This window comes from Oxyura jamaicensis, chromosome 4 (assembly GCF_011077185.1).
Source record: "Oxyura jamaicensis isolate SHBP4307 breed ruddy duck chromosome 4, BPBGC_Ojam_1.0, whole genome shotgun sequence".
In the NCBI taxonomy this organism is placed as follows: Eukaryota; Metazoa; Chordata; class Aves; order Anseriformes; family Anatidae; genus Oxyura; species Oxyura jamaicensis.
In genome coordinates, this window is record NC_048896.1 from 43264241 (window position 1) to 43281067 (window position 16827).

At 45.9% G+C, this 16827-nt stretch overlaps 1 protein-coding gene across 8 annotated transcripts in view; it reads right to left on the reverse strand.

The window, feature by feature from the left end:
- The window catches only part of ANK2 (ankyrin 2), a 351779-nt gene that overhangs the window by 180530 nt on the left and 154422 nt on the right, over window positions 1-16827 (reverse strand). For 2 of the 8 annotated variants that reach the window (XM_035325598.1, XM_035325599.1), the window contains exon 1: window positions 7649-7967. The exons of 2 other annotated variants lie outside the window; for them this stretch is intronic. In XM_035325598.1, coding sequence (XP_035181489.1) covers window positions 7649-7771 — 123 coding nt within the window. In that variant the 5' untranslated portion in view covers window positions 7772-7967. Of the gene's footprint in view, window positions 1-7648; window positions 8017-16827 lie in introns of those variants that run through there. 4 more of the 8 variants (XM_035325569.1, XM_035325594.1, XM_035325595.1 and 1 more) reach the window with 4 other exon arrangements.

Genomic DNA, 16827 nt, shown 5'->3' on the forward strand with positions numbered 1-16827 from the left:
TTAGCATAACACCGTGTGACTAACAAACATTACTTCCTAAATTTGTACTTCCTTATTCAAATATGACCAGGCCTTGAAAGGATGACTGCCAGTTATCTCATTAACCACCAATTTATAGGCTTAATCAAGGCATTAACACCAAAAGAGTTTTAAAACTGCTGTAAAGGAGTTAAATATCAGACAGCATCCCAAATTGTACGTGGAATGCCTGCTTCTGTTTTCACTCTGATGACTTATTAACACTTAAGGAAGAAACTCAAATGACACTCAACCAAGACATACGTGCTTATAAAAATGTTTAAATTGTGAAGCAATAGTAGGACGGATGTTCACAAAGAAAGGCTGACAAACAATGCCTTCTGCAGGGCAGATGCTTCCTGCACTCCCGATCCCCAGCAACAGAGTCTGGTTGTGCAGGGAGTCTGTGCCAGGCAGGGCTTCATCTCAGGGGAAGAAGTGTTCCCTGACTGACAATAAAGCAATTGAGCTGCTCCTGACATACCCACCATTTCTAGGCTCGGGATGTGCTATACAAACACATGTAGATGCTGGCATCTACAAACACCAGAGCACAGCTCGAAACCTCCCACTGAAGTATGACCTCTCAGTGGTTGTGTGCCATTATTTACTTCTCTCAGGTGCCAAACTTCCGCCAGGAGGTCAACGGAAATAAATGCCTGGAGGACTAAATGACAGAAGCCAGCTTCCCAAAGCTTGACGTCTCACAGTTTAACATCAAACATCTATATTTCTTTTCCTGATCTTGGCCTGTGTTTGGGAGACTTCCCTTAAAACTCTTCTTTTTAACTGCTTAACGGAAAATTGCAGAAACAAAGTAATAATTCTTCTGGAGGTGCAAACAATGGCACCAGCGTAACGGACATCAGACATCGTCAGAGCAGAAGGTAAACAAAACCAAACAGCCAAAAAGCCACAGAAGTCTATGCAGAATAATTTCCTTCAATGTATAAATGTGGCTTCAATTGTTTTTTGGATTCACTGATAGCTCCAGATAAGTAGGATTGACACCTGTTATATTCCTGGAGTTCCTTCATGCAGCTGCTGGCATTTCTCCTCTCTCTTAGTTGCTCTTTTAAAGCTCAAAAGAAGTTCTTTTTACTGAAACAGATGGAGTGAGAGGTGAAAACCTTGGCATTTTGGGGGTTTCCGTAACTTTATGGAAGCAATCACACTGCAATTAAATTCAGCCATAAAATCCAAAGCACACAACATTAAATGGGATTGCATCAAGCGAGCTTAGCGGGGCCAAAGGATAGGTGGAACACAGCAGCAACAGGTTTTTCCTCCTCCTGTGTACAATGCCTAACAGCTGTGCTGTGAGCCCACGTGTTCTTCTCCTTTGGGGAGGAAAGGTGAGAGAAAGAAATGAAGACACATGCTTGTATCACTCCAGCTTCCCATGGCTATGGAAGAAGCACAGCTCCAGCTTTCGGCAAGGAGTGTCACACAAGCTGGACCCAGACCCAGGCCCAAGCTTGCTTCTCTGCACCAAATACATGAGAAATGAGTGTTGCCACTATCTTTAGCCCATGATACTTATCTACGAGCCAACTCCATCGTCCTGGCTCGAGACACTCTTTTCTCTTTCATTTTAAAGCTGCAAAGAGGCACGTCCACCCAAGGTTCCAAACACACGCTTAGGTAAAGGATCTGTGTTTGCAAATGCAGTTTACGTGTGATTTATTGAGACGAAATAAACCTTGTCTTTCAAACGTACCACAGAAATTAAATTTAAAAGCCACGTATAAATCATGGTATGGTTAGGCAACAAACCTATATAAAGGTGAGTAGATTTAAAGTTGCAATGAAGATGGCTCCTTGCCCATCAGAAACAAGGGAACTGGGTATCATTGGTCTTTACTACAACCCTTAGGCCACTTTGTTTCAGAATATTGTGTATTTATGCCCAGTTTAATTACGGCAGACAATGCAAGGTTCTCAAAGAAAAATGAACTAGACAAATAATGATACTTGGCACTACAGCATACTTGTACACATATACAGAAGGCATATGCATATATGTATACATATGATACTTGGCACGATAGCATTCCCTATCTGCAGAAGGCTGAACAGGGCTTAATCAGCACTTATTTTGGAGCCCCAGTTGGTTTTCCTCTTTTAGATTAAACCCACGCTGAACTTCACAGGTAACTCACCTAGGACGAACTGCACGGGACATTCAAGTCAGATGCATTGAGAGTTCCTGTGCAGTGGATATGTTAGATGTGAACAGATATATAATGGTCATTTGGTAACTTATTCAGAACATCGCCACCAAATCCCAAATATTTGCAAGCTTCGCTGCTGCGGTTACACACACATCACCTCTCAGATAGGACGCCTATAAACTGAAGCAGCAAATACCAATTCATTATGAAATACAGTGTCATCAAAAGAGGCTCCATTTTATAAAAAAGAAGCAAACAGTGTGGTATTATATTCATCCCAAGAAGTATCTACATAATGAAAACAGACGTTTGAGACGCAGAAGGTAAATGCTCAGAGGGCATCAGGAGTAGGCACCATCTACGCAAACACTTGGTTATGAAACACCAGAAAGATTTTGTCTGTGTGTGTGTGTGGTTGAAGAGGCATTTGAAACATCCAGAAATTCTGGTGAATCACAAAGATCTTTGTCAAGGCAACGAACAGAACACTGAGCCGACAAGACATGTTCAGTGCTCAAGAAAAACCAGGAGGTTAAAGCTGCAATATGAAGGATGTTCACACCAGAGGAGATGCTCGCTTGGCATCCATGCACCAAGTGACCAAGAGCGAAGGCCTGCTCCTCAACACGTTTTCCTCTTTGGGATACTTCTTTCTAGCATGCCCAAGCACCCATTATTTTCTTTGTGCCTACTTTTCCTCGCTGAAGCTTTGGCCCTCTCCAAAGTGATGAGCCTCACGTCTGCCAGCCTCCTGTACCACATCACCAACACCCGCCTCCCCTGCCGAAAGTAGGCTTGAATTTCAAATGGGTTTTTCCGCCTGCTTCTGAGACAAATGTGACATCAGTTTCTACACGAATTTCTGAACACGAGATTTCTTTCCAATATTCAGTCCATCAAAAAGGAGTTGATAATGTGAGAAAAAGGCTTGATGTTGAAGGAACCCAAAGAAAATTCAGTCACTGTCTTCTGCAGATACGTGATAGAAGCCATTTAGCATTGACTCTTACACACACACCTGAATTTTGCTGACAGCAGCAGCTCCTTATTTCTCCCTCCATCCTTGTCCCTCTGCAGATTCTGCCTAGAAGCAGAAGCAGCAGCTACATGTGAGCTTTGACAGTACTTAGGGTGTCGACTGAAGGACAAAGTTCACTGATGCGCAGTTGTTTCCCAATCTCTTTTGTCCAGCAATGGTGAATACCCCAGATACTGCAGGAAATTTTACAGTAAGTTGCTAAGGGATGCTGAAATCATAAGGCTGGCCTTTAAAATATATATATATGTATATGTCCATATACACATCTATATGTATATACATATATATATTTAAAAAGTTTAAAGAAAAGGTTTGTAAAACTGTGTATTTAAATACTACATAAATACCCTCTTATTGACAGCACAACCCAGAGGTCAAACTCTGTCCTCAGTGCTGACTGTAAAAGGGTAACATGGATCAACTTACCATTTGTGTACGTTCAAAAATCAGTTTCATTTGACAGCTGAATCGATTTTTGATAACAGCTTTTTGTTGTTGTTTGAGGGGTTATTCGTGGTGAGAGCTGTTTGTTTGTTTGTTTTTAAATTTTCTAGACACTTGTCACATGCAAAGACAGGAAGCTCTGCTTGGAAAAGTATGACAGACAGGGAAAAGCAAGTGTGTGTTACATAGTGCCAGGGGCTAGGGAGCTGGATTCCAAGGCTGTAATTCCAGCTTTGCTGCTGACTCAGAGAGTGACCGTCACGTAACCACAGCCCTTCATTTTCCTCGCTCTGCAAAAGATGAGCTCTACTCAGCTCTCTCACACGGACACGGCGAGGCAAGCGGAGCTGGGCCTTGCACATCCTGAGTTCAGCTGTAGGAGAATTAGCCATGCCTACACATCGATACAACCTACATTTGCATCTTAACCTGCTCACCTCCTCTGTTAGCGTCTGGCTTTTAACGTTCTTGACATGTTCAGGTATCCACGCAACTATTCAGACCAGTGGTTTTATGTTTACACACAGACATCTTATGCTGCATTTGCATCAGTACGTGTTTTTCAACACTGCAAGAAAAGACTGCATGCATAAATGAAAATTGCCCGTTTGGATGAACAATGAGCAGAGGCAATCCTTGTCAAGTGGCTTTAAAAATCAAGTCAGTCTCAGAAAGAATGCAGGAGAGGGTCTTAATATTGTTGTCAGCTTCCAAAGAGCCTTTTTTCCTGTTGATGGGTGTGGAATACTTCTGTTAATCTGTTAAACAACTACAGATGCCTAAGACCTGAAAAGACACCGTCTGAGCATGAATGCTGCTGATGTGGGTCCTTTTCCTGACTCTGCTAATGGCCAGGGCATTGTTACTGTCCAGAGCCACGTCACGTAGCAGAAATAATGACATTTACGAAGATTCTGGTCCTCCCCAAGAGGCACAGAAACTACAGCCATGGTTTGTGATGCAGCGATCAAGACAGAAGCCGACTGCACTGCAAAACAGCGTGAAGCAAAAATACTCCAGGGAACGGGCAGCTCCCATACCTGCAGCATCCCTGGAAGCTAGAAGCAGCACGGGACAGCACTGACAGCTGCCCAGTATGCTGGCAGACTGAAGAGATAAAGCCACGGTCCCTTATTGCCCCCTTTTGCATAGCCAGGGTGTTCCAGGGGCAGAGAGGAAGTTTCCATCGCAAGGCCACGCCAGTACTTGATGCATACAGCGTCAATCAGTACACGTGTGGCACATATACATGAGATTCTGAAAAGACAGTTCACAGTAACTGCTCCTTGGCATACTCCCTCTCCTCCCATAGTTCCCTCAAACAAAACGGATCTCCGTTGCACTGAAAATCCAGTCACTGCAACGCAGTAGCTTGTGAATACATCACAAACCCGGGGCCACGTCCCCATATGCTGAAGGAGTTTAAGTACTGGCAGCAATCAAACAATAGTCCTTTACATTTTCTCTCTCGTGGGCCTACACATGCAATTTGTTGGGAGCCTCCATTTTCCAAGGCAGTCAACGCCAACTGGGAGGGCTCTGCACCTACCAGGAGACGCTCACGTTTCTGCACTGAGCAATTTACCTTTCCTTAGCAATTTACGTGGCATACCTAAACGTATGCTTATCACTTATACATGGACATCACAAATATAAAACCTAAATTGATGAAGAAATGCATATTCTGTTACCTATTCTACATAACGTTACATATTTTGTGTGTATTGTGGATGTTATGGGTGTGTGTGTGTATACATACTCACATATACATATATAAGCTGTGCTAGACGATGCACTCCGCACAGTATGGGCATGCACACAGATACACAGACCTAAACAAACCCGTACTTGTGCTGCTGCATGCCTCATGCAGCAGGAGCGAGGGGAAGATGCGTGACCCAGCCCACACCCCTTCCATCTGAAGGCAAGTTCAGGGTGCAGCCGAGCACTTGTTTATGTAACAGCAAGGTACAGCTGCAGCAAAAGGGAGACAGGAGCGAGGGCCGCTGCTGAATATTAAAAAGGAAGAGAAGCAAAACATCACAGCATTCCCTGTATTTTCTCAGCAAAGCCTGCTGGTATTTCCTAGATTTCCAGCTGCCATGCAGCCTGCATCCCCATACATTATCGCCAGCACAAATACAGCCCGAGCCTGCCTGCTCCCAGTGCAGCGCTCTCGGAAAAGAGAGAGCAGAAGGGGCACGATTAATTCTATCCCGCTTTAATTAAAGTAGTGGAATACACGTTTGAATGAAACAGAAGATGTGAAAATCAGGAAAAACAGCACATGTTGTGATTAATAACTGAGATGGGTGCTGGCAAATGTGAAAAAGACCCTCCAGCAAAGACACACACATAGGAAAAAAAAGCGGGGGGAGGCTATTTTGCAGAGAATTCCAGCATCCAGAACGTAATCACAGAAACTCCCTTATGCTGCAGTGTCCCATTTAGGGGATTAGGACAGTAATCGCAATCTGCCCCAGCACCCGAGCAGTGCCTGCGTTAGAAATGGCATTCGTGTTTTGATGAAGAGAATTATACCGCAACTTAATGAACTCCGCAGACAGAGCCTTTTACAAGTCAGGGAGGTCAGACCCACAGGTCCCAAAGGTATCAGAACAGCCCCAGTCATTTTATTTAAGTTATGCAGTTCTGCATATGAAATCCGTAAGATTGGGAATAGAACGAATTCAGAATTTCTCAGGTATGCCAAGGGAGCAGATGGCTTCTGAATCCTAGACATTTGCCAAAAGGCTCTGTAAATTCAAACGTTGCATTGCTGGATTCTGTTTTTTTCCCTTTCACAGGGAGCTCTGTGTTTACATGCAACGTAGCAGAAAGGAAAAAGAGGACAGATTACATCTCGATATTATCCCTTCTGCAAGATATTTATAAAGAATGGGTCAAAACATGGTGTCAGTGAATGAGTTAATGCGTATCGCAGTCTAGAGATTCCTGAGATAGGAGAAAAGAACCAGCAGTGAGGAGGCATTAACGCAGGCACTCCTGATGCAGCCTAGTCCTAGAGCTGTCCTTAACAGCAGCTTTGGGTCCTTTAGTATTTTCTCCACCACTGTACGTTACTTGTGTCCTTGGAAACCATAGAGTGATCTGGCAAATCAATCATCTATGTTCTTTATTTTTATTCTGTGGTTGGTTGGTTTGTTTTCCAAGGTAACCAGACTTCATTCCACATCTCTAGCACAGAAAGGAAACAACAGTTAATTATAAATTAGGAGAAACCTCCCTAAAATCCAAAACATCTAAATAGATGTGCCTTAACAGAATCAGAGATTGCCAGCAGCGACAGACACAAGAAGACAACAGATTGCAGGCTTGTTTCAGGCCACAGCCAGAAAAATACACCTGCAGTGTGCAGTGTAAATACACTGAATCACGGCTGCTAGCACAGCATCGGTTACTGATACCTCACCGAACAGCTCGGCTGATCCACCTAGTTCCACACAAGGGGTCTTGTGTGCAGCATTTAGCATCGATGCTCTTGGTACCGCTGCGGGCACCGGAGCTAAAAATGGGAAATGGGGGAGAGATGGTGCCGCGAAGCACAGAAACACACCGTCGCACTGCAAAGCACCAGCACAGCCACCTCCCTCCCTGCCAACTTCTCCAGATCAGCTCGGGGCATGAAGCACCTGGCTCCTGCGTGCTGAAACCATCCCCAGCCCTGCTGGGGAGGAAGGCAGCACTGGTGTGCCATGGCCACCTCCATGCGCCTGTTCCCCATGTAGCTGGGGGCTGCCATGCCTGGCAGCACCCGAATTTTGCTGCAGCTGGGCTAGGTCCACAGCAGGGCACAGAGGACGGGAAGGGATGCAAAGGGCAAATATGAGATGATCGAGAAGGAAAATGACAGACGGAGCATTACACATGGCAATGTACCCCTGGGAAGCACCACACACAGAAGGAAGGGCATGGGGGGAAGAGGGAGAAGGGGCAGTTTTTCCCCTCGTACCTTGCGTTTCCGATCTGCCCTAGAGATTTTCCGCTGCCTTTTCCTCTCCTTCTCAAGGTTTCTCTCCCTCTCTTCAAGTTCAGACTCTCGAACTTTCTTAATGGAAGCGGCTGCATGAGCCATTTTGGAGAGGAGAACACCCGCTCCAGGGAAGCCGTTCCCACCACAGGCGGATATCCAGGTGAGTTAATTTTTTCGGGAGGGCACCGGCCTCAAGGCAGCGCTTCACGGCGTAATCCACTCTTCCTCCTGCGACTCCCCAGGAAAGGTCACAGCTCTGCAGCACCCATAATTCAGAAGCTCGAGAGCCCTGTCCACACATGCAATGTGTGAAAGCGCTCACAGCCGCACGCACGCAATCGAAGAGCAGCCGGCAGATATCTGCTAGCAGCCTGAAGTCTCTTCAGCTGGGCTGCAAGCAAATACAAGCTTAGCTAGGGGGGAAGAAAGAAAGAAAAAAAAAAAAAAAAAAGAATCGGCCTTTAAACACACACCACCAAATTGGAAAGGTCTTTTGGGATTCCTCCAGATAGGCTGTGTCTTCTGGCTGGGAGGGAGGCTCCACTTCAGCATAACCACCAGCTGGGGGAGGAGGCAGCTCCCGGCAGCTCCTCACATCGCCCTTCTGCAGGGTGAGAAGAAAATGGTGCAGTCTGACTTACTGACTTGCTGCCGCCGCGCCTGGCTGCGTGGGAGCCTGGCCCGTGCCTCCCTGCTCTCCTCTTCCTCGCGACCGTCCCCTCCTCGTCCAGCCGGTGCCAGGGGAGCAGGAGCGAGAGCCGCTGGCTTCCGAGAGCAGGTCAGCCCGCTCACCTGCTGCAGCACGGAGCTGCCCCAGCGGGGCTGGCAGTGTTCGAGCCCTCTTTGTGCCGTTGTGCAGCCACGTGAGGCTGCATCAGGAGCGCTGCACCGAATGCGGCGAGGAGGGGGTGCTGCTGGGGGCGTAAGCTGGGCTCAGCCTGCCCAACTCCACGGAGGTAAAAATAATGCCACGGAGCCTGCTCTTCTCTGTTATTCAACACCAAAAGCTGCTTTCGGAGCCCTGTGCTGAGGATGGGCAAGAATCATTGCAGTTGTGGGGAGAGACCACAAGAGACGGCAAGAACACGCTGGTCCCCTCTGCCCCCCGCAGTCATTTGTTTTGGGGACACTAATTTATCGCATTAATATCAGAGACAGCTGGGTCTGCCATTCCCTCCCTGCTTATCCCCCCCCTAAAACCAGCATATCGGAGCTCCGCTCCCGCCCCCCGGGCTAACTCTGTTGTCGCTATTAGCATCAACCGTTTATTTATCAAAACGGCACACTCGCAGACAAGAAGAGCTTTTGCATTAGTCCCCGGCAGACGGCTGACCACATTTCAGCTCCCTCCAACACCACCGATCCGGACAGGTCCTGAGGCAGCGGGATGTGGCTGCCGCAGCGGAGATGTCGGCAGCCCTGGCCCGGCCACCCCAGAGGAGCCAGGGACAGAGCAGCTCGCTGGCAACAGCACCAGAAGTCACCAAACCAAAGAAACGAGGGCTCTTTGCCAGATTTCCCTCTGCAACGTATTCCCTGAGTTCAGACTAAATTTGACTGAGCGGCTGCTGAGGCTGAGCACTGTGAATTTCACTACAAGGCAGTGCCACTGAAACAGTAACATTGCCTTGTGGGCTCTTGGTGTGACAGCAGATCAAGGACCAACCCAACATCACAGTGTTTTTGTACGCAGAGCTTGGTTATTCTCAGTCCACATGGATCAAGACTATTTATTATCGCCATGGGCCTAATCATTATTTACGCCTTGTGCGATTACTACAAGATTTCACTTGAATTTAACTAATATTGAAGATGGGATTTTCATAGCGTACTTTTATATGAAAACTATGAAGCATTATAGAGGCATCTATCTTGTGTCTGAGCCAGTGAGCTGTGCACTCAGTCAAAAATATATTTCTCTAGTGGGAGAAGGCATCAGAAGAAGTGGGACTCAGAGTGCTAGCAAACCTCTGGCCATACAGGCTGATCTCCTCCTGGTTGTTCCCATTTGCAAGAAACCAGGCTAGACAAAACCAATGAGAGGAACACCAGCACCAGCAGCAATAACAGCCACCAGCAAAGCTCGGGGAAGCACGGAAAGGGGTGGAATAAGGGAGAGAACTGGATTCTCTAACAGGAGTGTAGCTTGCCTTCCCTTGGTAACGTGGTACGAACCTCCCAGGTAGCATCGCTTGTGCACCAGAAATGAACAGCCAGCACGCTACAACTCTGCCTTCGTGACACTGTGAGGAAGCACACATCTCCTTCATCTGCAGCATGCTCAGAAACATATTCAAAGCTACCACCTCTTCATTTGCCAGATACCTGTCTGCAAATAAAATAATGCCACAGAAGAGAAAGGTAAAATAAAACCACTACTAACTATTGAGACCTATCCACAAATCTCATCCCATGGTGGGCAGCTGGACTGACCATTTGGGGTGCTCAAAGAATGACACTATGGTAGAAGAGATGATTTCAGCAAATTTTGGGCCCTTACCTTATAAAGCAACTGTTTCATGGGATCTTAAGCAAGAAATGTGAAAGTAAGACCAAATCACAGGCCACCGTGCTTAGAAGTCCTGGTCTTACCATTTCCCTAATTTTTAAGGTTTTCTTAAGCCACTAAATGCTTAAATCCTGATATATAAAGCATGCAATGAAGTTTAAGGCACAGGAGGGTTCACAGGAGTCGTGTTTATTATCTTTATATTTGTATTTATCTATTCAGTCATGTTTGTCATCTTTTGATAATTGATTCCTGCACATTCAGCAGCTGAGCCTCAAAGATGTATTTTTCACGAAATTCACTTAAAGCCAATAAAGGACTTGATGTTCTCTGTAACCCATGTGTCATGAGAGAATAAAATCAGACGCTTGAACGCTTGGTGCCAAGCAAGGCCAAATGAAACAGCAGATATTCTTCAGAAGATCACTGACCAAGAAGAACTTCAGCTCAGTTCTGTGAGTTCGCCATTATGTACCACAAACATTTTCTCCCTCACCTCAAAGAGACATGAAAGTATTTAATCACAGTGTGGCAAAAAAAGAAGTAGCTTTCAATAGGTTATTTTGGAAAGAACATATCCAATCTGGGATACATAAAGCATGTGTCACTTGTAAGTGACAGAGCTAATGTCCCCGCAGGAAAGAAGCATTCTGTTACAAGACAGAGAGATTTACCTAATCAAAGCAGCAAATGGCCAGCCAGCGCCCTGCAAATACAGCATTTTACTGATCTTAACAAACAGAAACCCTTCTGCTGACAGCAATCTGAAGATTGAATTTTCAAGATCTGTTCAGCAAAAATGGAGACTGAGCAATTTCCCCCTAAATGCAGAAAATATATCATGAAGCGGCTACATAAGATAAGCAGAAAACACAGCGCTGCTGCCACAAACGGTCTGTAGGAGGGGAGTGGGAAAGTGGGCAGATGCACAACAACCTACAAAGAACACAACACTGGGAAAAAGGCGGTGGGTTTTTTTGTTTTGGTTTGGTTTTTTCCCTGCAGTGCATTTGTCATCGTTAACTCCAAATGCAGAAATACCTAACTCCTGAGACCCAACAGATTCTCCTTTGGGATAATAAAGCTTTTAAGACCTCAACCTGTACAACGTCCTGGGTGATCTGTGAATGGGCTCCGAGTGCCTAACCTCACCAATCCACGGCTGTGTGGGCACTTCATGAGGGTTACCGTGCCTGTTTGCCTGGCTTGCAAATTGGCATAAATCACTGACTTCCTGACCTGATCTCCCAGTTTAACAGTCCCCGGGTTTAGTTGCTTTAACCTGACCCAGCAGCTGAGACGGCACGCTCCTGCACTGCAGTGCTTTACTAGCCACAGCTATCATCTGCACTTCGGTTCTACTGCCAGCTTGCGGGTAGAGAAACATGATTTACTGAACAAATCATCATTTTCTGTCTACAGAAACCTACCGGATCAAAATCAACAGTAACCGAGTACAAGAGGAGAGGATGTAAACAAGCGATTATCATCCCTGAAGCACATCCACTAGCAGGGGTCCATCCCGTAAAGATGAGGTTCTCTCCACATAAATCACGTGGGCAGTACGACAAGAAGGTTAAAACCAAGCCTAGAAATAACACCAGGAAGTGTGACTCAAACCTGTTCTCATCATGTCCCAGAGTTACAAAAAAAGGGAGGAAATGATGGAGCCTTTCACACCTCAAAGCCAGAAGGGAGACCGTCCTCCCTAGTTCTAAGTCGCTAGCACATTCAGGAAACCAGCTGGAAATCACAGTTGGTTTCAAACAGCTAAAAATGGGAAAGGTCTGTCCCATTGTAAGACAATAATTTTGCAGCAACAAAAGCTGGGCAATTCAACTTTTTGTCTAGCACTGGGGAAGACACTTCTGGAAAAGGCGGATCAGAATTCTGTTGGGCAGCTAGGTTCCCCCCAAGCTGGTGTGCTGCATAAGCTGTATGTAATATCGAACAAGCACATCTACGTGTTGCCCCGCAACGGTACAACCACAACCTCTGTCCGTCCAAGATGCGCGTGATTTATACCTGTCCTTGCTGAAAGGCAGGTATGTTACGCAGGTCTGGAGATGTGAACACCCAGCCTTTGGGGACCTAGCAAGAGCTGACTTGGCGAATCAGCTCACCTCTCCTCACAAACACAACGCTGACCTCCCCTCTCTGTTGGTGCTCTAGCAGGGCTCGATGTCAGAAGCAGGCATCCTCCTCCCTTTGGTCAGGAAATGATCCTGCCAAAGCTGCCTCTTGACAAACGAGTGTGGAGAAGATGGACAGAGACAAAAATATTTGGAGTGCCAGAGCAGGGTAACAATTTACTTACTTCAACCATTTAAACAGATTTGGATGGATTGCGCCTTCTAGCGTACTCAGCCATTTCCATATCTACGGAATTACACATTCCTCAAACAGGAGACAAACCAAGCCTTGTGGAAGGCACAAAACTATGAAAATGTACCCTACATTTATAAATTGCCACCTGCCTCGCTTCTTGTTCAAGCCACACGTATTATTTATACAGGAGCAAATGACCTAACTCTAAACATGCAATAACCCTGCAGGTCAGTTAACAAGCACATACCCTTAATTTACATATTTTATTGCATATTTTTCTGAAAGAAAAAATATTACGGTTAAAAAAGGCTCCACACACTCACATCAATGAATACGTGAGGACAACGTGTTCCAGAAAGCTCTGGGCCAGACATGAGCATCACTGTGTTGGTACTGAAAAAGTGATTCATGAAACTATGCTCTGGCTTCTTTCTGTCCCTTGATCACATCCATTTTATTAATTGAAAAGAAACAGCATAGAACAAGAAATGAAAAAGGGCAACTTAGAGCACATGTAGTAGTACACATAAATTAGGCCCCAGGAACGGCTTTCCCCTTCTTTTCTGCTCTACCACCTGGGTACAATTCGCTGCACTGAGACTTTCCGTGGCGAGTACTAAGAACATATGGAAGATGGCACAGGAATATTTGCAATACCGTACCCTTCCTTGCAGAGTGGATTTCTGTCCTGAAGGCGTTCACTTCAACACTGACAGGAACTCTAAATATAATTACTGATCACACCAGAGAAACAGATACTGCTTGGCTGCCTCTGAAAGAAATACTGGAAGAAGTATTCATCTCTCAAAAAAATAATAATTTTTACTATGTTACAGTTGAAGAAATTGAAATAGTATGGTTAAATGTTTGCTTCTAAGAACTTAAGAGCAGTCATTATGGGATGAGATCAAAGTCTTTTGTCTCCAACAGTGGCCAAAAATCAGACACCTAGCAAAGAGAAGAGGGCAAACGAATGGTATTTTCTTCAAGTACTCTCCCAGCTTCCAGTCACTGCAGAGTGATGGACATCCATGCTAGATGTTTCAATTTAATTAGTAATCCTCAAAGGCCATTATCCATGAACTTATCCAGTCTCTCTCTGAACCTGTCTATATTTCCAGCAGCTCTGCCATATTAAGGCAGAGTTCTTCAGCTTAACGACTCGTTCAAGGTACCACCGTCACAGGCAGGTGCTTCAACCCAGAAACAAGGCAAGACGCGAACTGTCATTCCCAAATCACAGAAGTCCTTGCACTCATCCTTTATTACTGTCCAAGCTGTGCCGTGACAAAGCAATACTTTGCCACATCACCAGCTTCTTGAACAACAAGAACGGGATTTAGAAACCCCCTTCAGAGACTGATGTCTCTCGTTTATTTGAACATCCCAGACATGAGGAAAAGACACTGCAGCTGTGCCAAAGTTAGCAGCTCAAGAAGCAAGTTCTTTTTCTTCAGAATCCTAAATAAACTAGAGACATATATTTCAGGAAAGAGTGCCCGTTTTGCAGTTTTCTGATGACAGCTTAGCTGCATTAATTCTGAATATCACTTTACTTATTTTAGTTCTCATATCGATTGGGCACATTGGCATCACATTCTATTTTAACTAAGCCAAACAAGGCCTGACCCAATAGCTTGCTAAGGGCAACAGCAGACATTTTATTGATTTAAATGGACTTTGGATCAGGACCACAATCGTTTAGCTCTGCACCACAACGTGCCTTCTCATCTTCCGTCCTGCCCTCGCCTTCCTGCCTTACCTTCTTTCATCTCTGATTGTTGTGTTCGGTTTTGATCTCGTGGGGGGTGAAGTTGCTATTAATATGAAGAAGGAGCCCAGGGATCACCCTGAAGGTGTTGCACACCTGCCATGTCTGATTCCCAAACCGTGCAGTGCTTTCTGCAGGCTCCCTCCTCGCAGTCACTGCACTTACTCCACTTGGACCTGCTGCGAGGGGCTCGGCCACTCACCCAGACACGGCCCCATCTTTCACAGGTGCAGCGTGCCGCGCTGGCTCTCTGCTCTGCTGACAACACAAGGGCCACTGATGAATTTTGTTTAACGTTTTTATCGGTTATTTGGACAAGGGGATCAAACGCACCCTCAGTGAGTTTGCAGATGACACCCAGCTCGGCAGGACTAGATGTGCCTGAGGGCAGGAAGGCTTTGGGGAGGGATCTGGATAGGCAAGATCGATGGGCTGCATCCAACTGCCTGACATTCAGCAAGGCTCAATTCTGGGTGCTGCACTTGTGTCATAACAACCCCACACAGCGGCATAGGCCTGGGGAAGAATGGCTGGAAAGCTGCCCAGCAGAGAAGGACCTGGGGGTGCCGGTCCACAGATGGCTGAACGTGAGCCAACAGCATGCCCAGGTGGCCAAGAAGGCCAACAGCATCCTGGCCTGCATCAGAAACGGTGTGGGCAGCAGGACCAGGGAAGCGATTGTCCCCTTGTACGTGGCGTTGGTGAGACCACACCTCAAATACTGAGTTCAGTTTTGAGCCCATCACTTAAAGGACATGGAGTTACTCCTGCGTGTCCAGAGAAGAGCAACAAAGTTGGTGAAGGGTCCAAAAAGCCAAGAGATATGGGGAGCGACTGAGGGCACTGGGGGTGTTTTGCCTGGTAGAAGAGTAGGCTGAGGGTAGACCTCATTGCTCTCTACAGCTACCTGACAGGAGGCAGCCGCAAGCAGGGCGCCGGTCCCTTCTCGCGGGTGACAAGTGATAGGACACAGGGAAATGGTCTCAAGTTGTCCTTTGGGGTAATATGAATAAAATAACTTTACAAACGATACTAATACTGAAAAAAGATTTATGTTTTAAAATAAGAACACACAACAGGAAAACTGACCTGGCTGCCACGGCTTCGAAAGTCTGCAAGCCAACATGACCCAGATCTCATCCACTTTAAATCCTTTCAGTTGCAACCTAGATGCTGCACATAATCAGCTCTGCTTAAGGGCTCCTGCTGGCAAATGTAAAAGTGCCCCTACACGTCGGGGTAGGGGCAGGTCATATGCATTCACACTTGAATGGGCCCTGTCTACTCTGAATGATAAGTTTACATGCCCGCCGTAACTATCAGAATAAAAGCTTGAGCATCTGCTACATACACCAATATTTTTTACAGTCTGACCCACAGAACGAGCCTTCCAACATTAAACGACATAATTAAACTTCACCGTGTGCCTCGCCAACAGTGAAGTTACAGTTTGCAAGGTATGGACAAAGATGATGACTGAGTGATGCATCTTTATATTCCTGTCTGCTACGTATATACGCTATCTAAAACAGCATTTCTATCACCTACACAACATCAGGACTAATGGATTGGACTATATCTGGATTTCAGCTACCAGCTGTAATACACTTGCAGCCTGAACGTTTGGACCACAGGAGTGCGAGTAGATGTCAAAAATAAAATGACTACACGTAACCAATCATCTTTGTCCCCTTTTTAATCTCATAAAAACTGTCTAACTACACAACTTCTAAAACGCATCAGCACCAATGTGCCTTAAGTAGCAACATTCAGAAGCCTTGTATACCTGCCCTAAAGCCAGTAACGCTATTTTCTTTCTCATTTGCTCTCACTTACTGCTATAAGAACATAAAGAAGAGTTAAATAATGCATTATCTCCTTTAATACTTTTGGCGAAGAGGTGTATCAGTCAAGAAGACTTTCCAACACATTTTTCCACTGTTTATAGTGAGAGCAGACCTAACGGATACTCATTTATAAAAACACGTGAGGAAATTTTGCATTAAGAGTTCTCAAAAGAGCTCTCAAAGACAATTTTTAAAGACCCCCTCAAAATTTACAACTATACTTAACAAATATACAGAGAAATGGAGAAATGAGCCTGACTGTTCTAAACCCTTCTCCTCAACTAGGTGTTTTTCACCTTTTCCTCACGTAAGAAGACTGAGATTCCTTTTGTGCCCCGAAGTATGATCAAACTAATAGAGAAAACAGCGTTACTGCCAACAGTGTACCCAATCCCTCTGTCCGACCCTTAGTACACATTTATTTGGCAAAAACGGAGAGAAAATGAGAAAGGACAGGGGGGTCTTGCCAGGGCAGGGTTTTGCTGCGCTGGGCGTTGCAGCGAGTTGGGCTGCGTTGGGCAGCACCACGGAGAGCGGCCGCCCCTCGCTCCGGGCCCGGCATCCCTTCCGACGGACCTCCCCGGGCCCCAGCAGCCAACATTCAAGCTTTCGCGTGCAAGAAGGCCAGACCCGGGTACTGCTGCGTTTCTGTGGAAAACATGGAGTCCAGACGGATGCACAGCGCTCGGCTCCCCACGGCGGG